This window comes from Cydia splendana, chromosome 21 (assembly GCF_910591565.1).
Source record: "Cydia splendana chromosome 21, ilCydSple1.2, whole genome shotgun sequence".
Classification (NCBI taxonomy): Eukaryota; Metazoa; Arthropoda; class Insecta; order Lepidoptera; family Tortricidae; genus Cydia; species Cydia splendana.
The window spans coordinates 11,481,381-11,505,115 of record NC_085980.1 but is presented as its reverse complement, the minus strand read 5'-3'; the positions used below and the strand labels follow the sequence as shown (position 1 = coordinate 11,505,115).

General features: G+C 37.6%; 2 protein-coding genes across 2 annotated transcripts in view; one reads left to right on the top strand and one right to left on the bottom strand.

Moving 5' to 3' along the window:
- The window catches only part of LOC134801037 (neuropeptide F receptor), a 128,574-nt gene extending 116,280 nt beyond the window's left edge, over positions 1 to 12,294 (top strand). Inside the window, exon 4 of the mRNA XM_063773550.1 lies at positions 11,344 to 12,294. Within this exon, the coding sequence (XP_063629620.1) occupies positions 11,344 to 12,021 (678 nt within the window). The 3' untranslated portion in view covers positions 12,022 to 12,294. The remainder of the gene's footprint in view (positions 1 to 11,343) is intronic.
- Positions 12,295 to 21,030: 8,736 nt separating this feature from the next.
- LOC134801239 (cecropin-like) lies at positions 21,031 to 21,976 on the bottom strand. The gene is made up of 2 exons (XM_063773772.1): positions 21,798 to 21,976; positions 21,031 to 21,144 (listed from the first exon to the last, which is right to left on the bottom strand). Exons 1-2 carry the CDS (start codon positions 21,897 to 21,899, stop codon positions 21,052 to 21,054), a joined length of 195 nt encoding a protein of 64 aa, XP_063629842.1. The 5' UTR covers positions 21,900 to 21,976; the 3' UTR covers positions 21,031 to 21,051.
- Between the last annotated feature and the right edge of the window lie 1,759 nt (positions 21,977 to 23,735).

The following is a 23,735-nucleotide window of genomic DNA, read 5'->3' as shown; positions in this document are numbered from 1 at the left end:
CACGAAAATTGACAGTGCTCAGCAGTAACGTTGCAACAGAGTACCTAATGCTGCTGCAGTCGCCACCGAAATATCACCTTTATCATAAACATCTTAGAATGTTATTGAAAACGCGAGCGAAGCGAGCGCGAAAATTTTTCGATAATTTTTGGTGCCCCCTAGGCATGGTGCCCTAAGCAAGTGCTTATTTTGCTTAAAAGGGTTAATCCGGCACTGCAAATGACAGAGGTCAATGTTTTTTTTCAAAGTACCCACCTTCGTGGCCATTATTAAGTGCTTAAGGAGGCGATACGTATGAATATGGATTTGATATGGATGCGATATAATTAGGTATAATTTATGACGGAGAAAATAAATCATTTTATGCAATTATACGCGTGTTGATATGTGTGTTTATTTTACCACTACGTAACTATGGTAAACTAATTTTTTCTTGGTTACCTACTTAATGTTTACTCAGTTCCCCAAAAGATGGCACTGTGCAATGAGGGGCAATTAATATACTGTCGTTTAATTTTGTTGTATTATTAAATCAACACAATTATTCAATTAAATTTGTTGATATCCGTACGATTGATTGAAATTTTAGAAGAGGGGTCTTCTAAACTTAGAGTTAATTTGGCAAAATCCTTCCTCGGTGGCTTATTTATGTCACATCGTATTAAATTCAGCGCCATTTGTAAGTTTACCAGAGTACTCTATAGTGTTAGTAGATATTTGAGAAAAGTTTGCCCCTCCTTCCTAAGTAGCGCCATACGATTCAGGGGCAAACTTAAGTCAATCGAGTGTTGTGGCTACCCCCCCTTTTAGGGATTGAATTTTTATAGCCTATAACCTGGCCGGAGATTTTCTCGACAGATTAGTAAAGTTTTCATCAAAATCCGTTCAGCCGTTTTCACGTGATGCGCGTTCAAATAAACAGACAAACAGATAAACAGATAAACAGACAAACAGACAAAAATTCTAAAAACTGTTGGAACGTGTTCTGTTATCAATTCTAAGTATCCCCAGCCAACTTTTTTTCAAATATCTTCCATGTACAGACTTTCGACCCTCTTCAGCTTTATTATATGTATAGAAAATACGTGTTTTTGGTACAAATCTAAATCGAAAAGTCATCTTATTTTTATATGTCATTGTTTAAATGTAGAAAATCAATAAAACTAAATCAAATAAGGTTTTAATACCGAACATTCTCGGCCCTTTTAACAGAAAATTAACTTAAATTATACTAGCTATTCTAGCTAATTAATAGGTAACAAAATAATTTTGTTTATTGGCCTAATGAAAACACCTTTCTGGGTTCTGACTTGGACAGACCGTACTAAATTGTCCGATGTATTTTTATTAATAGATATTATTTTACCCAGCGGCCAACAAGCAGGTGGAGTAGCTTCATCTTTTAACAAAACAATTTGTCCAATATCTAAATTGGTCTTTCTCTGCAGCCACTTGCTTCTTGGTTGCAGCTCACTCAAGTAATTATTATAAAACTGTACCCAAAACTTTTGTTTTATTTGAGTAATTTTTTGATACATATTTAATCTATTTTCCTGTGTATTTTTTTGAGTACACACAGTATGAGCGGTGCGTGGCTCGATCACTTCAATCTTCTGCTCATCGTCAGTAATCACAGGTGATGATGTCATTGGCCATGTACTAGGATCTCGAAGCAGCCAATCTGGACCGTTCCACCAGAGTGAGTTGCTCTGTAAGTTCTGTGGGTAAACTCCTCGTGTGAGTAAATCAGCAGCGTTCTCTTTTGTATTGACGTAATTCCACATCTCAGACTTAGTCAATTCTATAATCTCCAAGCTACGAACGTCAGTGTGTTTATTCTCACTAGTAGTACTATTCGAGTTTATGTTATTTGTGGACTGTATAATATGTGAGCTAATACTCTAGTCAGTTTGTTAAAGTTAGAATGTTTCTGAAAGTATGTATAGAAATCATCCTGTATATTTTGTTGAGTACACACAGTATGAGCGGTGCGTGGCTCGATCACTTCAATCTTCTGCTCATCGTCAGTAATCACAGGTGATGATGTCATTGGCCATGTACTAGGATCTCGAAGCAGCCAATCTGGACCATTCCACCGATTACATGTAACCCAAAGAGCGATGGAAAGATGGTAGGAATCTCACTTAGGGAAAACAAACGAATGGCGATACTGAATTTTGACTTTGACTATGACGACATCAAAAGAGCAACTGGAACAAAATGGGTACAAAGAGCACAAAATAGAACAGAATGGCAAAAATTTAAGGAGGCTATTGAAAACTGCTAAAAAGAAGAGAAGAGAATCATCATCATCATCATATATTTAAGAGTAAGACTCTTGTCGGTGGAGCAATTTCCATGTTTGGCGGTTTTCTGCCTTCACTTTGACAGCCTGATACGACGCGACATAATATTTTCTTTATTTGATTCATGTGCGATCTCCTTGATCTTCCCTTCTTTCTCTCTGCTTCAACTCTTCCTTCTATGATGTTTTTGATAGATTAGTAGTGTCGTAACAGGTACCCATTGTGCCCAAGCATCATCAGAAAGTATATTATTATAATGGATGGCATTATTCATACAATAAAATAAAAGTGTCCGACACTTCAGTTTTCTATAGAAAGCATCACGTGATCACCAATTGGTTATTTGTGTGTCAGCCCGGTCCCGGACTGTTCTAGCATGAATCGTCCTTAATGTTCCATCTTGTAGTTGAGGCTAAATGTGATTGTAATGGGTCTATCATAACAGATTTACGTACGTTTGTAGCGACGTGAATTCTTAAACAACGGCGAATATCAGAAACTTCTAACGAAAGGTGAATCTAAACACTGCCTAAATATAACTCAAGATCAATAGCTTTGGTATTCAAACCGATACGTTCTGAAGCATAATAGATTAATGTTAAACAAAAAATTGCCATTTTGCTTTTTAAGCAGGTTTTATGACTGTCAACGTTTTATAAGTACCTCCGCTGTCTTGCGCGGGTGCACAGAGCGGATGAACGAAAAATAATATTCTAAGAGCAACACTCGCTACAAAATAGCGCGGACGCTTGCGCCGGATTTCACCCAATCCGTGCACCCGCTCAGGCGGCCTAGCTAAGGTGACGATCGCTTGCGCTTCGCCATCGAATCGCTTTGTCAGGCCTATTCGGATTTTGAGATAATCACAAGATCTTGAGACGATTTAGAGATCAACTAGATCTACATTAGATATCGACTAGATGTGACTTGGATATCTAAGTCAAATCGAGCCGAATCGAATCGAGCCGTGTGTCTCTCTATCACTCTTCCATATCAGTCTTAGAGGATATAACCAAACGGAGACACCATGTCTATAATTTTCGGTACAAAATAGTCTGCCGTTTTTTACGGGGGAGGGGCACATCAAATGTATACGTAACGTCAAAATAGCCATGTCAGATAAACGTCAGTCCATACATGTGGTTGACCATTGGCCGCCTATTTTCGACAGAGGGGAACACCTGTTAATGACCACTCCGTTTGGTTATATTCTCTAAGATATCAGTGTTACAGTTTGCAGTTAACAGTTGCGTTTCGTTCGCTACGTAGCGTTAGCGATTGGCATGTTGTCTACGACGATTTATTTCAAAATTTAATGATATACAAGTTATTATTTTGGTGGAAAAATTATGACTCAATATTTTAAATTATTTTTTTTTACACCATTTCATATGAGATTACCAAGATTACCATTACCAATGAGAAACTGACTTTGGTTCTTTTTAGGGTTCCGTACCCAAAGGGTAAAACGGGACCCTATTACTAAGACTTCGCTGTCCGTCCGTCCGTCTGTCTGTCACCAGGCTGTATCTCACGAACCGTGATAGCTAGACAGTTGAAATTTTCACAGATGATGTATTTCTGTTGCCGCTATAACAACAAATACTAAAAACAGAATAAAATAAAGATTTAAATGAGGCTCCCATACAACAAACGTGATTTTTGACCAAAGTTAAACAACGTCGGGAGTGGTCAGTACTTGGATGGGTGACCGTTTTTTTTTGCTTCTTTTTTCGTTTTTTTTTTGCATTATGGTACGGAACCCTTCGTGCGCGAGTCCGACTCGCACTTGCCCGGTTTTTTAGATAAAGCGAGCCCTTGGAGGATATAACCAAACGGAGTAGCCATTAACAGGCGAAATATCTGACGAAAACAGGCGACTAATGGTGTATGAATACATTGTATGGACTGACGTTTATCTGACATGGCTATATTGGCTATTTTTACGTTACGTATACATTTGACGTGCCCCTCCCCCGCAAAAATTGGCGTCTCCGTTTGGTTATTTCCTCTAAGAGCGAGCCTATCATACGAAAAATCAGAAGGAATTTGGAATGAAGTCCAAATATTCCAAATAAAATGCTTAAAAAGTATAGAGCATCGGTACGTTCATTTACGTTTCGATATTGAGTTCTATACTTTTATGTTTAAGGTTCATATTTAATCAGCCTCGTTTGGAAAATAATATTTAAAGGAATAATATTTCAGTTGAAATAAATCGGTAGGGATTCGGAGGGTTCAGGCGAAATATACAGCGTTTTTATTCGCCCAATTTGATTTGAATTGTGACTTTCTCAAAGCTTTTCCTTATTTTGATGATTATTTCTACCGTATTATTCACAGTAGGTAAGTGAACATCAATACATAATAATATATTATAGTACTTACTTTAACCTTTAACTAGTAACACGAATAGTTGCAGTAAATAATGAATAATGATAATTTTATGGCCGTTTTAAAACTATCAAAGTAACCCCAAATTTTCCTACAGCCACCCCGTTATACGGTAATTTAAATCATACATACAGCAAATACACAAAGTATGAATAATTGTTTAAATATTTAAGTATGATTATGAATTTTACTATGAATGATTAAAAATAAAACTGTGTATTATGTCGTCCCTAACCTAAAGGGTGGTCCAGAGATGACTGCCCGATTCGAATTTTAAGACGCTTCTTCAAACAAAAAAGTCACTTTTGACACTGATACATCTAATCCATATCGTTTCAGATCTATGAATTGACGTAGGTATCTTAAAGTTCGAATCGGGCCGAGAGGCCGCTTTTTGCAGCCGTTTATATGACCTACGAGTCATAAAATCTATTGATTCCCTTAAAATTACACGACTCCTTACTATCCGCACAGATACTAGTACAGATGTAGGTAGTGCATAATTGTTTTCCTTCGTATTTTCTCACAAACGTTCGTATTTGTCATGCTACTTCAATCAACCTCAGTACTTTTTGTACCGAGACTGACTGAAATAGCAAGACACCTTCGTACGTTTCCGTGAAAATACGAACGAAAATAATTATGCACTACATGTGTAAACATTGTAACATGTTAACATTGACTCACTGACAATTAGTACCAGTGGCCTATCTCGTATAAAACAATTGGCTGCTACTCTAGATATAAACATGGAATTCAGCGATACACCTCAAGGGCACCAGTAACTAAGTGGTTACAAGATCACTTACATGTAGATAGAGCATATTGCCTGTGTACGATTGTTTCTCTCAGCCGCGCGAGAGAATTGTCAAATAACTAAATGTGCCCGTGCAGGATTCATACTTAGCTTAGCTCATCATTCTGATTTATGTTTTTATGGCATAATTATAATATAATAAAATAATTATATACTGTGATATAAAATAACTCTCTTAGTAATCAGTAATTAGATTTTTTTGCTTTCATAGGTACCAAAGGCAAGGGCACTACAACTTAAAATTCTTTTATGACAATAATTAGTAGTTTGTATGAATTTGGGCCCATTAAAGTTTACATTTTTGTTTTGTTCGCGATATGCGCTGTCATCGCTTTTCTTTTTCATATCGAGCATTTAATACATTTGCAGCAACAAAATTTAAAAAAAGTAAAAGAGTTTTAATACTCATTTGACATACCTACGCATCTCAAATAAGTATTCAAATGAGTAGTCGTAAAAGTTGGCGCCCACTTTAACGACTGCGCTGAAATTAAAAATAGGTAGGTATACTTATAGATTTAAATTGAATACTAAAGAGTCCAAAATATTGTTGTAGCATTCATGAATAAAATTATTCGGGATGCAACTAAGTAAATAAGTTCTATAAAGGAGGTACAATCGAGGGAAATAAACACGGGTCACTACGTATCAAAATTTCTGTGAGTGCAATACTTAAAAGCCTTTGGGTCCACAATGTCTACCGTGTCAAACCGTACACTGTGTCAAGGCGTCCACTATGTCAGAACGTCCACTGTACCAGAATGTCTACCCTGTCAGTCCACTGTAATAGACTGTCTGAGAATGTCCGCTGTATCAAAATGTCCACTTTAAAATGTCTTCTCTATCAAATCGTCCTGGTTAGCTGTTCGTTTTCTTTGGCTGAAATCAGCCACTCAACCAAAATGTCCACTTTACCAAATGGTCCATTCTACCAAATTACATGTTGTTTGTTTTAAATCTATGTATGTTGGTTTTTATTGCGCAATCTACAGGAGATCGTCTGCAGCTTACACATATTGATTTTGTATGGACTCCATTTATCAGTTTATCATGGAGAGTTTGGCGTAATGAACAAATACCTACACACTAGAGATAAAACCACTTAATATGAAGATAGCGTGCCGCCTATAAAACATTACATGGTTAATAATATCAAAGAGCATTTAAACTAGAGGAATATTATCAAACTGCACAACGGGACTTAATCGCGTTTTATACGTTGTGCCCCCGTTGTGCAGTTTGATAATGTTTAATAATCGTGAAAGAAAGAAAATCAGTGTAGAGGAATATTGTCAAAGTAAATTATGTAGTCAGTACATTTACTGCCATCTTTCGACACAAATGATTAACACTTTTAGAACGCCATTTGACTTAGATCCTTATTTTTTAAATTTGTAAAATGTCATAAAGTATCGCCATCTAGTTGAGGATATGCCAAAGGTATGGTGCTATCTTTGTGATGGCGCCATACCTTTGGCCTACTCTCGAGTGGATGGCGATACTTTTTTGACATTTAACAAATTTTACACATATCAGTGCAAAAATAAGGATCGAAGTCAAATGGCGTTCTAAAACTGTTAATCATTTGTGTCGAAAGGTGGCAGTAAATGTACTGACTACATAATTTACTTTGACAATATTTCTCTATTTCAAATTCTCTTTGATAATATTCGTCGGTTTAGTGGAATACTACTGGAATTGGTTAGGATAACAAAATTATACAGAACCCCTAGTGTACATTTTATTTGATAGCATGACGTGATGTAGCGTAGGTACGCTTTCAAAATCCCATACAAATGAGACTTAACGCAAACGCGTGCGTCACGTCAGGCTATTGAATGAAATTTACACTAGTAGTACTATTTAAGGAGCTTCAACAAGAGCACGCGTTGGCAGACCGACGAAGGTCCAGAAATGAGCTTTGTAGGCACGCAAAAGCATCAGGCGGGCCGTAAGCTGGTTTTCCAAGTGTTTTTAGTGGTTTTTGTGGACACTGTCACAATAGTTGCCAATTTTTAGGGTTCCGTGCCTCAACAGGAAAAAACGGAACCCTTATAGGATCACTCGTGTGTCTGGCTGTCCGTCTGTCACGGCCTATTTTCTCCGAAACTACTGAACCAATTAAGTTGAAATCTGGTACACGTATGTAAGTCTGTGACCCAAAGATGGACATGTAACGTAAATCAATGAATTTTAAACATAGGGGGCACTTTTGGGGGGTAAATGAGACAGTTAAAAAACAAAGTTTTGCAAACTATATCGTGTTATATATCAAATGAAAGAGCTCATTGTGAGAATCTCAAAAATATATTTTTTATGATTTTAAGATAAATAGTTTAGAAGTAATTTAAGAAAATATGCAAAATATGACCATTCCCCCCCCCCCTTTATCTCCGAAAGTAATGGGTCTAATATATGTTGAAAAAAATACACAAAATAGGCCTATTAGAAATGTGCAGTCAAGCGTGAGTCAGACTTAATTACATACGTAGTTTTTAATCCAACCTCTACGGATTTTTAAAGACATTTCACTCACGTTTCACATAAAAAAATACATTGTTAAAAATTGTGTAATGTACGGAACCCTTGGAACGCGAGTCCGGCTCGCACTTGGTCGGTTTTTTATTCCATATTTCAAGCAAAGGGGAGACATGGGTAATAGTTAACTGCAGATATTTAATTACACAAACGGGTCTACCGCGATATAATTTCATTGTTTTTACCTTTAATTCCGACGTTTCAGCTGAGTTGCACCAGCTGTGGTCACGGAAAGACTGACGTCCCAACAAATGTCAACGGAGATATTAATAAAACACCACTAAACTACCCGAAATTAGTTTATAAAAATGTTCGGGGTAGACAAAGAAATTGCAGCTACCCGTTAAAGTTTAATGTTTATTGTCCACGGCACGACACGCAACACTCACAGTATCCGTACACTGGTCCGAAGATATATCCGCTGGTTTCAACATTTGAATCACTGGTCCCCAAGTAGACGATAATTTGTACCCGTCCTCACGATTGAAATTTTTAGGGTGTTTTTTAATTTCAATCGCCTCTCTCACGAGATACGATTAGATATGTAGAGATATGTGTACAAAACGCGAGAGTTTAAAGTGTTAAACTGCAGATGTAGTGCATAATTATTTTCCTTCGTATTTTCACGGAAACGTACGAACGTGTCTTGCTATTTCAGTCAATCTTGGTAGGTACAAAAAGTACTGAGGTTGATTGAATTAGCATGACAAATACGAACATTTCCGAAAAAATACGAAGCAAAACAATTATGCACTACGTCTGTACCTATTAGAATTAGCCAGTCAAGTACTCGAAAGTAAATTCGAAAACTCATCCAATTGTAAATAATTATTTCGAATAGCGGTTCGAGTAACAGTTCGAGTAACGGTTCACATGATTGACACTTATCTGACACATTATTATCCTTTCTCCATTAAATACGATACCCTGGCCGCAGCTATGAATATTACCAATGAACAAACAAACATTTCCCACTATTAAAAAAGTTGTGATTGGTCGATAAAAGTTTTGATTGGATTTGGATTAAATTATATTCTAGGTCGTTGCATTAAGTATCAAATTTAATGCAACAAAAAAAAAAATTTTAACGTTGTAAAATGTACAGTCTAGAAGATCGAATTTAAACTGTTGTGAGACATACTAACATTGAATACTTTTACGGTTTAGACTCGTTTAAGTCACTCGCGCGACATGTGTGTCAGTCTAGAAGATAATGTTTGTAATGTTATTGTTCTTAGTGCCTGAAACATAATTTAAATAAAAATAAATAACGGTTTTTCTGCGCATTAGGGTAGGCATAATCACAATGTCCGTGAACTGCCACTTCCTGCCACTTCGAATGTCCATTTACTAAATTTGGCTTGAGCACTTAAGTTTAATAACAGAGACAAGAGTACTCGAAATAAAAGTACACACACACACACTCACTCCGTTGGCTCAGCGACCCAAAATGAGACTTGGCCTCCGACACAAGACAGCGCCACTTTTCTCGGTCCTGTGCGACCTCTCGCCAATTGCTGACTCGAAGTTCGCGCAGGTCCGCCTCCACCATGTCGCACCAGCGATATCTGGGGCGTCCGATAGGACGTCTTCCTGCTGGACGGCCCAGGTATGCTCTTTTCACGTTCCGATCTTCATCCATTCTCTCAAGGTGGCCCAACCAACGGAGTCTGTGAGCTTTAGTCTCTCCCATGATGTTAGGTTCAGCCACTAAGTTTTCGATTTCACGGTTCGTAAGGACTGACCAGCTTCCGTCCGGTCTTTTTTTTTAAATAAAAATAAAAGTGCCGTCCGAAAAATACATCAGCTGTAGTGCTCTCAAACAGGATGTATCTCAAAAGTAATTACTTTTTAATTAATTGCTTTTTCTTGTTTTCAAGGAGAGTGGAAAATTTTAAGAAATTGGGGATAAAGCATTTTGCATTAGTTGATTTGTATTTAAACTAAAACAGGAGTTTATGTATTTAAATACACAAACGGGACTACCGCGATATAATTTCATTGTTTTTACCTTAAATTCCGACGTTTCTAACTTATCTTCACACTGCACTGGTACTTTATTTATATATGCTAGTAACTACTTATACGATTTTTTTTTATTACGTGACACACGAAGATTTATACAATTTTTTATATATATATCTAGTGGGTATTAGTGGCTACTCATGCATATTTTTTTGTAGGTAAAAATAACATTTCTCCGCGAAAATAAAAATAAAATTTGAAGAAAAAGAATGTTTTTATAATGAAGTATAAGGATATGATGCAGGTTAAAAATATGTATTTTGTAGTCTATTTTATTACTGTCAAATATAATTTTGTTTCGTTAATCTAACTTGAACAGTTTACAAAATATGACACTTTCAATGATACGCTGATTAATACATCATTCTAAATAACTCGAAAAAAAAAGAAGATCGAGGACTGATATTAAGCATAGAGTGTTCTTAGGACCTGCCAGTACACCACCTGAAAGAATGACCAAATCCGTCGTTGGGGGCACTTCTTGTTCGCTTAGCCTGCTAGACCCTTTGACCTCTACAACTCGAAAAAATAGTCGTATTGTTTTACCACCACTATAACGCGAAGTTATTTACTAACGAACCTCAGTAACTCGAAAAATATAATAAGAACAGTCTGCGTTTCTATAATTACTTCTCTAACACGAATTTTTCATGCGTTTTACCTGTAACTCGAAACCTCTTTAAAGACGAACAAAAACCTACAAGACCCTCCCTAAGTCGATGCCCTCTATAAGACGAAACCCTGTTAACACGAAGTTTTTGGCGTTTCCATTGAGATTCGTGCTATCGAGGTTCCGCTGTATATTTAATACCTAGCTATGTCTGTGTCTCACGGAAGTTTTGTTATTAAAACTCTAAAAATAAATTTAAAACCTTTATAATTCAAGTAGGACATATTACAACGCACCTCCAACGCACTGAACGTCAAAAACTACATAACCCCGAAAAGATCTACCTGCTCAAGAAACTCATTGCGCACGTAATACTTACGATAGTAACAAAATATGTCCCTATCCTCGTTCGTTGGTCCCATAACTATAAGTATAAGGCCTGAGTACGCTCGAAGCGGAGCGTTCGGCTGGGCGTGCAGCGTGGCGTCGGGCTCACAAGTGATTTGAGCAGCGCGCACCTAGGCCGCTCCTATACGTTTGCATTTGTTTAACATACACGCCGCACGCCCCGCCCCGCTGCACGCTCAACTCGAGCGTCCACTCAGGCCTTACACTGAGTCTGCTGTTTATTAACATGTTCCCTTTGTTCACAGCTGATCGTGTACCCCACAAGGCAAGGCCTCCAGACCATGGGCGTCCTCATCATCATGTTCTGCATCTGGCTTATCGCCTTCTTCCTCGCTTCACCCCTCTACATGTTCAGAAACCTCAAGACCCACAACATCGGTCTCATTGGCATGGACTCCTTAAGCTTCTGCATCGAGGATTGGCCCATCGCCAACGGACGGGCCATGTACTCGCTCTTTAGCCTCATATTCCAATATCTCCTCCCAGTTCTAGTCGTAGTTATAGCGCATATTCAAATTCATAGAAGACTTAGAGGAAGAAGACGAACTACTAGAAAAACTCCAACTATCTTGATAGCTATTGCAGTTACCTACGTTATAAGCTGGCTGCCACTGAATGTTTTCAACCTGGCAGCGGATTTCTCCAAAGAACCTATCTTGGGAGAGGATCAAATGATAATAACATACGCTATCTGTCATATTATTGGTATGTCGAGTGCCGTGTCTAATCCGCTGCTATACGGATGGCTGAATGATAATTTTAGGAAGGAGTTTGAGGAGATTCTTTGCTGCTGTCGGAAGAAAGGGCAGAAGAAGGATCGAAGTCGGAAGAGGAAGATAGATACAGAGTTGACGGCGTTAGCCCAGCTCGAGCAGACTGTAACGACCAACACGAAGACGTCGCACTGCTCTCAAATTTTCTGACTAAAAAGCTGCTGCAAATAGCATGAGCATAGCAGCATTGAAATGCAAAGCATTTAAAATGCTTATCAATTCGAACTCTTCTAGTTAAGGTGTACAAAGTTCCTTTCTATGTTATGTTGTGTTAAGTGAAACTGTAATCTATGTGAATAATTGTATAGTTTGTACATATGTAAATGTTATTGTTTGTACTTTACGTTTTTCTGAGCCCAAAACGTAGATTACTTACAATGTCGTGTTAAGGTTTTATAATGAAATTAAATATTATTATGATGATGTCTTGTTTTTTTCTTGTATAAGTAAATGTAATACTTATTCTTAGCAGTTCTAATGTATTGTGTCATCAATGTCATCATCGTCTTCCTCGCCTTGTCCCGGAATTTTCTGCCACGGCTCATGGGAGCCGGGGGTCCGCTTGGCAACTAATCCGAAGAATTGGCGTAGGCACTACTTTTTACGAAAGCGACTGCCATCTGACCTTCCAACCCAGAGGGTAAAGTAGGCCTTATAGGGATTAGCCGGTTTCCTCACGATGTTTTCCTTCACCGAAAAGCGACTGGTAAATATCCTAGGTAAATATGCCGTGCAATACTTAAACAACAGTAAGTGCAAAAAAGTGAGTTTCGAGAAAAAATGCAAAAAACCCTTTGAAACCGTTTTTTTTTTGGTGGCCTCGATGATTATTTACAAATGCTTGAATGCCAAAATATAGCATGGAATACATGAAATACGAATACGTCAACACTTTTTTATTTTAACAATTATTGAATAAATTATTGTTATTTTTCAAAATTTTACAGTTTTACTGTACCCTTGGAAAGAAGTAAAAACACAATAAATGCAGAATAAAGTGCAGTAAAAAAGCGGATTACTGTTAAGAACCCTTGTACACTAATAGCTACTTGAATGAATTGCAAGCTAAAGTACAGTATTCGTAACTATTTACTGTAGTTTACTTAGTATATAATATATTGATTGAGTTCTTCGAGATACCAACACGTCGTGGTACAAATAAGGTATGTTTATAAAAATACACGAATGTATATTAAAAAGAATCACATCAATCATAAAAAAAAAATAACTATCTCTTACTATGTAGTTTGAATTAGTAGTAGTAACCCGTAGAGTACCTATCATAAAAATCAGACTTTTTCCATGGCACTCAATCTTTATAATCAATACCTACAGATTAATTTAATCTAACTTGTGACTATGTCACATACAAATTCAATAAAAATGAGATCTTTATCTTCTCGTTTACATGCTGTAGTCTTACCACGAAGTTGACACTGATGTGATACTGACATATTTGCTAGCCCGTGCATAACTTTCCAACAATACATCTCGTTCATACCTGCGATGTTGTATAGAAAGTAAGTTACGCAGACGCTAGCGAATATGTCAGTGTCAAAGTCGTGGTAAGGCTACTGAATAAAAATACTAGTAATAAAAAACTTTCACATACATTTATACAAGAATATCCATTATTACAAAAAAAATGAAAATTGAACGACTCTGTCCCAATCGGATATGATTTAAATTTCATCGAACTGAATAAGTGTTATAGGTAGGGCCTTGGGCCTTAAGAGGATAGGGGATTATTAAGGACCGTGTTTGACAACTTGTAGGACGATCGACAGCACCGCATTTTATCAATGGTATCAATATTATTTAACGTTTGTCCCACAATGTGGTTAATCTATCTAAATGAAACGACACTTGAAAGCTAGTTAAATCTCTCAGGTCTCAGGCAGTAAATACATTTGAAAATAGCGAAACGACAGTTTAAATCACAGTAAGTGAGCTTAGTTTACTGCATTTTAATTAGTAATTATGGTGAAAAATCAATAACATTTCAAACACAGTACAAATATTTTAGAACATTTATATTGTACTGCATTTTAAACAGTTTTTGGCGTAAGTATTAACTTCACTTTACTTGTTAATATAGGATTAACGTGAGACCTTTACTGTATTTTAATCAGTAAATTCTCAAAATTCACAGCCGACAACTTTATTACTGCAGTTTAGTTAGTTTTACCTCAATAATTTACTAAATTCTTATGATTTACTGTACATGGATGCTTCGATTTATATTTATGTTCCCATTATCATAATCGCACGTGGACTATACACTGTATATGTACATGTGTGCGTCTTGACATGGTGGTCCAAGATCAAGAAAAAATAAAAAATCGCAAAAGTAGCACTTACTGTTGTTTAAGTACTGCACGGCAGTATTGTGTATAATATTAAAATATACCTGTCCTTACAGTAGGTACATATGGTGCTACTTTACCGCACTAGTGCGATAATTAGCACAGTAACTAAGTATGTCGAAAATTGAAAGGGCCATATGTAGGTACTGTAAAACGTTGTACGATACATGTGCGAATTTCCTATTTTTCGCACGTGTATCGTAATATTCGTAATGTACTATTACTAGTTTCTGTTCGCGACATTTTTTGCGTGAAATGATGATGATTTATAAAGATTATGTCCTTTCTCGGGCCTCAAACTATTTCTATACCAAATTTTATATAAATCGGTTCAGTGGTTCAAATACCATACATTTTCGTAACACAGAGGAAGATTTTTTAAGACATACTGTGAAGTTGCGCTTATATAGTACAGAATAGGGGACTCTATCTACCCACCAAATTTTATCGAAATGCGACGAAAAAACTTTTTCGATAACAAAATAAAAGTCGGCCCTTTTAAGTTTTTTTAGGGTTCCGTACCCAAAGGGCAAAAACGAGACCCTATTACTAGGACTGCACCTCCACTGTCCGTCTCTCTGTCTGTCACCAGGTTGTATCTCATAAACCGTGAAAACTATCAGACTGTAAAAATTTTCACAGATGATGTATATCTGTTGCCGCTATTACAACAAGTACTAAAAACAGAATAAAATAAATATTTAAGTGGGGCTCCCATACAACGAACGTGATTTTTGCGTAATGGTACGGAACCCTTCGTGCGCGAGTCCGACTCGCAAGTGGCCGTTTTTTTTTTCTTACTACTTAACTATAGGTAATACAGTATCATAGTTTTAGCCCCTGTACGATTTTAATAGCAACTCAGTTGTTCTCACTCACATCATATTATATTAAAAGGTAGTTTTTGTAAGGAGAAGTGCTTATCACAAACATTAAGTTCAAACTCATTTACTCAGGAAAAAATATTACTACTTATCCCTCATTCCCAATCGGGTAATAATAAATCGCTGGCCCAATATTACTGGGTTCTATGTTTCACTTTTATCGAACTGAAATTCGAACATTATCATAGTGACATTAAGTCGAATTTCAACTATCTTGAAAATGTAACATGGAACTTTGTAATATTGAGCCAGCGAAATGGCATTTTTATAATGATAAAGTGTGGTGAAGTCATTATTAATGTCAAATTTCTTAAAAAATAAGATGCCCTCACTTTGTACGTCAATGCAAAGTTAGTTTAGCGGACTCGTCGCTCTCTCGTCTTAATTCTTCTAATCGTTTTAATTTCCTCAGAATTTTAAAACGTCACCTGCAAAATGTACAATCAAATATTATATCGCAGATGGCCAACCTTTTCACAATTTTTATCTGCACGTAGTTTTGTATGTATGTATGTACGAATATACTTTATCGTAGATAAATTTGAGTTTATAAAGCTTTGCTGCCCGGTATCCTAAGCGCTTTACTGTTCTCGTGGTCACGAATGCTGTTATAGAATAAAACTTAATCTATAATTGAAATTTTTGACCCAACTAACCCAAGCACTTTATTCCGACAACGACTAATAATCTATAAAATAATTAATTTTACTTACTACGTCTACTGGCCACGGGAAATCTCTAGCACTAAATTATGGGAATTGACAGGTCAAAAAACCCTTTACCTAAGGAGATACATCTGCGGAAATAGCGCTGGAAAAGACACATGTTTTACGAAGGCCAAACAACCACCTATCCAATATCCAATACACGGCTGACTTGGAAAATTTCCGGGTAAAATGGGGCAAGGTCGCCCACGTACCACCTGGAGGCGCACAGTGGAAAAAGAGGCTGCACCAGTTGGCCTCGGCTGGACGGAGCTGGAGGAGGCCGCGCTGGACCGTGAGGAATGGTAATCCCATCTGATTGCCCTATGTCCCTGATGAGGGATAACAGGAAATCATAACCATAGATAATAAAAATTAAAGCGTATATTTACTTTGATTTTATTTATCATTTTAAGTTTCAACGGTACATAATTAGGTTTAAAAATTCCCGGGCCTGTCTTTACAAAAGAACTCTTATTATGTACCTGTTGCACAAAATACTAGGTAGGTACTTATTTATTTTATCCTTTAGCAATGGCGGTGGCGGCTTGACCAACGCCGTGACGGATGCTTTGTCCCACTCTATCCTGTAACAAAATAATTATACAAAGTCGTCTTAGAGAAGCTTTTATTTCAATCATAGACAGAGAATCATACTATCTTTGTTTTACACTAGTACTAGCACCCAAAAGAATAGGATGAGTATAGTTTTCCTGGTTCTTACTGACTAACAAATTGGTTACACCAAGAAATGTAATCGGTGATCAGGAACCAATATTTCTAATTCAGTCATCGATGGCGATCACATTTAACTATGAGACCAACCTCGAAATCACAAAAAAAAAAGTGCCTGTTCCATACATTTGGGCTGGTCCGATGTTGATATTTTCTATGAGAGAGTTAATTATATTTTCGCGATTTCGGGGTTGGTTTCATAGTTAAATATGATTACCATCGATGACTGAATTAGAAAAATTGGTTCCTGATCACCAATTAAATTTCATAGTGTATATCAGATAAACAGTGCAGCAATAAACAACAAAAAGTACATACAATTTTTTTTAACGGGTTCCAGCGAGGGTTGGGCGCTCCTGACACGGCGCTCAGAGTCAGCACGGCGAACAAGAAAAACAAAATACGAACGAAATTCATTATGAAATTTGAATATTCGAATTTCAAATTCTCTTGAACGTGACGTTCTCACGATTGACAAGTGAATGATGATCGAACACCGAGCCTTATATTGGTAAAATGTTGCAAATTTATTTTCGCGCTTGATAGATTAGAAGTCAACCTGAAATGGACTTTATTCGCTTGTGATACAGCGCAATGTATTATGTTTGTGTAACGGTAAATGTCAAATGATACGATGTTTAGCACGGGTCAGCCAGACTGGGAACTACCGGAGAGCTTGATTATAGTGATTCCCCTTTTTACCATGTTTGGAGGCACAGGAGACTGAGATATTCTTGATTATCTTGAATTTAAAAGACTGTCTGGATGAACTTTTACGATTGAGATATTTACTGATTCGGCAAAATCTGCCGAAACTTAGTAAACTCGTTCATTTACAACCAAATATTACATCGCATATGACCAACCTTTCCAGCGGTTTTAATATCTATGTTTTATCGCTTTCGCTTTACTGATAAGATAATTTTCAGTTTAAAATAAATACTTTGTGGTAGATAAAATTGAGTTTATAAAGCTTTGCTTCCCGGTATGCTAAGCGCTTTGCTTGCGGCGTGGTCACGAGTGATGTGAAAGCAAAACGAAATGTAATGGCTCTTCTACGCGATGGGCCAGCGCCGGCCACTCCAAGGGACGCATTTATGCGTTAGAGGGAGCAAGTGATATTGCTAACTCATTCTACCGCATGGTGGCCGGCGCTGGCCCATCGTGTAGAGGAGCCATAAAATTGTAAAGCATATCTACATGACCTAGTTTAGAACTGAACTCCAGCGATTATTGAGTGGATAAAATTAAATAGTAGGGAGTCGTTTAAACAACTCTGAATTTTAGTTGCTGTCCCTAATAATTATAAATTATTATCACTCATCCAAACATTGGCTGAAAGAAACAAAATATTCGCCAACCGTCTAATATGCCTTATATTAGAACCTTAATAAATAAATAAATAAATAAATAAATATTATAAGGACATGTTTTACACAAATTGATTGACTAAGCCCCACGGTAAGCTCAAGAAGGCTTGTGTTGTGGGTACTCAGACAACGATATATATATAATATGTATATAAATACTTAAAATACATAGAAAACAACCATGACTCAGGAACAAACATCTGTATCATCATACAAATAAATGCCCTTACCAGGATTCGAACCTGGGACCATCGGCTTCATAGGCAGGGTCACTACCCACTAGGCCAGACCGGTCGTTAATATACTAAAAATAAGCTGGGTAAGTAACTGAGGAATATAGCCTTTTCAGTACGAAAGCCTACAAAAAGGTATAAACTTTTTTCGCTGAACTAAAGTCCTTTCGCTATATTAATAAACGACCTATAAATAAACGGGATATTGCCAATTTCTTAGGTCTTAAGTATTTTATCGGCTAATATTAATTTTTATTTCTTTGTTATGTCGATATTTGGGACAAGAGGCATAATAATCAGGGACCGTTACCGGTATAACTAAAAATTTAAATATCTCATAGCTTTCACATTATTTCTTGGATATTATAGAATAGTATTTATGTAAGGATAATGATTGATCAGATTAGCTAAATTAAGTGCAAAAATATACATAAACAACCAAGATACCGAAATTTAATACCGGTTAATTTGTATGAAAAATATACCGGTATTCGGTCCCTGATAATAATGTCGTACTATTTTGATACCTACCTATCATACGTACTCATTCATATAGGAACTTGTACATATTGGTGCGAGAAAGGTATTTTTAAAATCCAAACACGCGTCCCTCAATACCATCGATGATCTTTATTGACACATTTAAGATTCTTTCAATAACAGAAAGGTGACCTATAAAAACTATGTAACATCTGTTAGCTACCATAATTCACGCAAATAAACTATATCTTATCCTATCTTATCTTATGGCTCCTCTACACGATGGGCCAACGCCGGCCAATCCAAGGGACGCAGCCATGCGGTAGAATGAGATAGCAATATCACTTGCTCCCTCTAACGCATAAATGCGTCGCTTGGATTGGCCGGCGTTGGCCCATCGTGTAGAGGAGCCATTACACAAAAACTTAACTTTTTGCCATGGCCCAAAGCTTACCGGTTAGATCGGCAAACGTATCGCAATAATTGGAGCAGCTATTTCAACAAAAATTACTACAATCTGACTTTTCAACCTAGACGATTCGCTTACAATTTCTACAATGCTTTCTTTCCTACAAAAGAGCTACCGGCAAATAGAAAGCAATATGTATTTCAAATACAAATTCTTTATTTCTGAATTAGAAAATTTGCAGTGTCACAGTTATGCTGACTCCCACACAAGGCATAGCCTGTCCTGTGATGGGAGAAATAATACGGCTTTCGAAAGTAAGTTCTGAGAAATCGGCATCAGAAGATTTAAAATGGTAGGGTGGTTAGAGGTTATTGTAAATTTGGAAAGGAGGATTTTTGAAGGAAGGTGTTTGTTGGCTTCATTACACGATGGCCCAGCCCTGAACCAGCGAGATGGCCATGCAGTGGATATGTCTCCTCACACGATGGCTCAGCGCTGGACCAGCGAGAAGGCCATGCGATGGTTGAGAGCATGTACTATGGAATGGGCCACTTGTAGATGTGTACGCACCATCGCTGGCCCACTACCTTTGATGTGCGGACGAAAAACCGACACCGTAGCAGGTGTGGCTCACTCCGCGATTTCGTCGCTTTGCTACAGGTAGCTAAAAGTACATCCGTTCCGGCCCAATTTTGGGGAAAGCCATACGCCACATATCTGTGCTGATCGTAACAGACGCGTTTTGTTAGAGAGTGAGTCTTCTGTACCTAGTAGGTACTATTATTTATTCTGTGACCGTAGCCATCCCGCCGCGCCATAAGCGTAACATCTACACGCTGGTGGCGCATCGTAGTGGGCCAATATGATGACCCATCGTGTAGAGAAGCCAAACCAAAGCCAAGCACCGCTCGCTGCCTAACGTCCGATCCGACTGATGTGACCTTGCGCGACGCGGCGGGCCGCCGCGTCCGCGCGGCGCAGCGCTGCGCACGCGCCGCGTGGATGCAAGGGGCCGCGCAGCGCGGGGCGCGACAGAAGCGGGGCGTGATACCAGCGGGACGCAGTCTGTTTGACGTCGGTAACCTGTTAGCATGTGCCGCGGTCGCGCGGCGCGACCGCGGCGCTGCGTCGCGCCGGCTGTTTGGCCAGGCCTTTAATGCAGCGGCGAATATAGGACATTTCATCAAGGAACGATAGGTACAGAGGGCCTACCGCGAACCACGTTCGACGTGTTGCCTCTCTGTCGCACTTGTAAATTTTACTTAAGTGTGACAGGGAGGTAACGGCATCGGCATCAACGCCACCGCAGTAATGGAGCTGCAGTTGACTTTAGCGTGATTGGAGTCCACATATAAAGTATAAGCAGGGGTGCGAAACTCCTCCCTTCGGGCAAACTCGGCTCCGTTCAGCTCAGCATTGCTCCGAGCAATTATTATTAGGGTTGCCACAACTTGAAGTCCCTTTGCGTGCACGACCACAGAAAAGATTATTTATTCTGTGGTGTGGTGGTGAGATTGAAAAGAAAAATATTTGAGACTTATAATTTATAATATAGTGTATTTTAATAAAATTGATACAATTTTATATTCGATTCAATTGTGAATTCAATAGAGGCATTATTCGACAAAATTCTCTCTTCTTATTATAATAGGCGTTCAAATGTTGACATACATGTTTTAGAAAAAATTACATACCTACATTTTAAAATAAATACATTAAAATGACAAGTATTATTGCTTTTGATAATACATAAAAAATATGAGTACTTATTTCTAAAGATATTACTAAATTCCAGATGACTTGGACTGGATGAAGTTTCTCTTTTCTATAAATAAAACTTAAGTACTATAAAGTCTTCTAGATTCATGTCGGCTTTTCACCGTTATCAAAACATCTATCTACTCAAACTTAAAAGTAAGAAAGAGAGGGAAGATGCCCGCCCTCAAACTTAGTAAAGAAAGAGAGAGAGAGAGAGGGAAGATGCGTTGACGCCATTTTGTTATCCTTTAGCAATGGTCGCGGCTTGACCGACGACTGCTACCGCGGGACCAGCTTTGATGATGCCGTCACGGATGTTTCGTCCCGCTTTTTCCTGTAACAAATGACGAAACACAATTAGTAATTTCATAAACGAACATTGTGCCTATAATTGGCTAATTGTGCGAAATTAATGGTGGGGGAAGGGGAAACTCGGTGATAATAGTAACTTTCGTGGGACGATAACTTCATACTATTTGGCAGCTGCCAACTGTCAAATAAGCGGCGCCACAGTCATACACGGAGCGAATAAAAATCGATATTATGGCAAGACATATTAAATTTGAGATTGTAAAGTTAAAACTTTTAGATTAAGACTCTTAAACTACGCCTGACGTTTTAGTTCAATTTTAAAAGCAATAAAGTTTCTGTTAAATTAACAGTTTAATTAAAGGGAGATCATTGAATCCAGATTTAACTTCATAGATACATATTTATTAAGGACACAGATTTAAAAAAAATCTAGGTAATACTTATATTTTTCTTTTGATTTTAGAGGATAGGTAAATGTATACTATCAAACAATACTAAGCAGTACAATACAGTTAAATAAAAAAATATATACCTCATCCCTCTTTTCAGGGTTAATATGTACTAGCATAAGAAAAATATTATCTCTACCTATACTCCAGTACTCCACTTACCAACGGCCCTTAACAAACTATATATTATGGCAAAATGTATTAGTGGACCAAAATGTGTACATACCAATTTTTTAAACGGGTTCCACCGAGGGTTGGGTGCCCCTGACACCGCGCTCAAAGCCAGCACGCAGGCGAACACGAAAAACAAAACACGACCGAAGTTCATTTTGAATTTAGAATGTTCCAATTTCAAATAAATTGTCCTGAACGTTACGTTTCCACGATTGACAAGTGAATGATGGTCGAACACTTTAACGTTCTTTATATTGGTAGATAATAACAATTTTATTTTTGCAAGCGCTAAACTCTGAGTCAGTCTGAAATGGACTTTATTCGCTGGCGATAAGGCGCCGCGTAGGTTTCTGCAACGGTAAATGATACAAAGTTCAATACGGGTCAAACAGGGATCTACCGAAGAGCTCGATTAGAGTGATTCCCCTTTTTGCACCAGTTAAATCTTCTTGCAATTTTAAGTGAGCGTAGATTTTTGTTCTACTTAGTAACATTTATCTGCTCGAAAGAAAATTTCCACAATGGTAACTATAGTTCGTTTTTTTTAGCATTAGAAATAAGGTAAACAATCATGATGTGTCTTTTAATTGAAAAACACATTTTAAAAATAAGTAAGCAAATATGGAACAATAATTATGAATCTAATACGATCTTTTATATTCTTCTGCTTTCATAAGTAATAGTTACTGATTTTTAAAAAGCGTTTTTCAATTAAAAGACATGTCAAGATCGCTTACCTTCTTTGAAGTTCTTTCTAATGCTAAAAAAAACGAACTATAGTTTTAGGTACTATTTACTAAAATACTAACGATACAAATACTCTTTACAGTACAGTCGACGTCAAAGATAATGTCTTTTTGCCTTATTACAAAGGAGTAAGGTGTAAAAGTGTAAACATATTTTTGACGTCGACTGTACATAATAATATGGTGCTACTTTCCGTGCGAATGTCGAAAGTTTAAAGGGCCACATGTACTGTAAAACGGTGTACGATACACATGCCAATAGGTAATTTGCAACTCGTGTTCCCTCCCTCTCCCTCCTCCCTCTCTTCTCGTGTTTCAATTTATCGCCACTCGTTTCGAATTTCCTCTTTTCCGCACTCCCTTCAGTCGTGTTTTAAATCGACACTAGTTGCGAATTACCTTTTCGCACGTGTATTGTACAACGTTTTACAGTACATATGCCCCTTTACATTTTTGACATACGGCTCGATTCGGGAAATGATTTAAAGATGCACTAGATATGAAATAGTGAAGATATGTGACGTCCCACGGAAAAAGGTACCTGATGGCGGCTGGCGCCGCGAGTCGGGAAATTAATTAGAGATTCACTAGATATGAAATGGTAAAGATATGTGACGTTCCACGGCAAAAGGTACCTTATGGAGGCTGGCGCTTACGTCGCATAGCGCCGCAATAATATTGGAGCGGCGTTAATAATAGCGTAAGCGTCAACCGCCATAAGGTACCTTTTGCCGTGGGACGTCACATATCTTTACTATATCGTATCTATTTAATCCCTAATTCATTTCCCGAATAGAGCCGATAGGCACGTATTTTCCTTAATCCCGCCCTAAGGTACTTTAGTTATAGTATAATTACCTATGTACTGTAATAGTACATTGTGTATTAAGGGCGGGAAATAAGAAATTACGAACGAGTGTCAATTTTAAGCCCGACGCGAAGCGAGGGCTTAAAATGTTCACGAGTTCGGAATTTCTTTACCGCCCGTGGCACACACAATGTTTTTCATCACACTTGTAAGGAAAAAAAGGAGAATTAATAAAAACAAACTTCTGTATAAAACACTTTTCCGCCCTAGGGCGAAAATTTCAATTTCCCGCCCGCAAGCCCTACGTGTAAATAAGTGTTTTTCATCACACTTGCTCGGAAAAGATTTTTTCCGCCCTAGGGCGAAAAATTCAATTTCCCGCCCGCAAGCCCTACGTGTAAATACATCTTTTCCGAGCAAGTGTGATGAAAAATAA

Excerpts from the sequence above, each read along its gene's own strand:
- LOC134801239 (XM_063773772.1), bottom strand. The coding sequence starts at position 21,899 with ATGAACTTCGGTCGTGTTTTGTTTTTCGTGTTCGCCTGCGTGCTGGCT. Across the intron at positions 21,145-21,797 it reads GGAACCCGTTTAAAAAATTG|GAAAAAGCGGGACGAAACAT; the intron begins GTATGTACACAT and ends CATTTGTTACAG.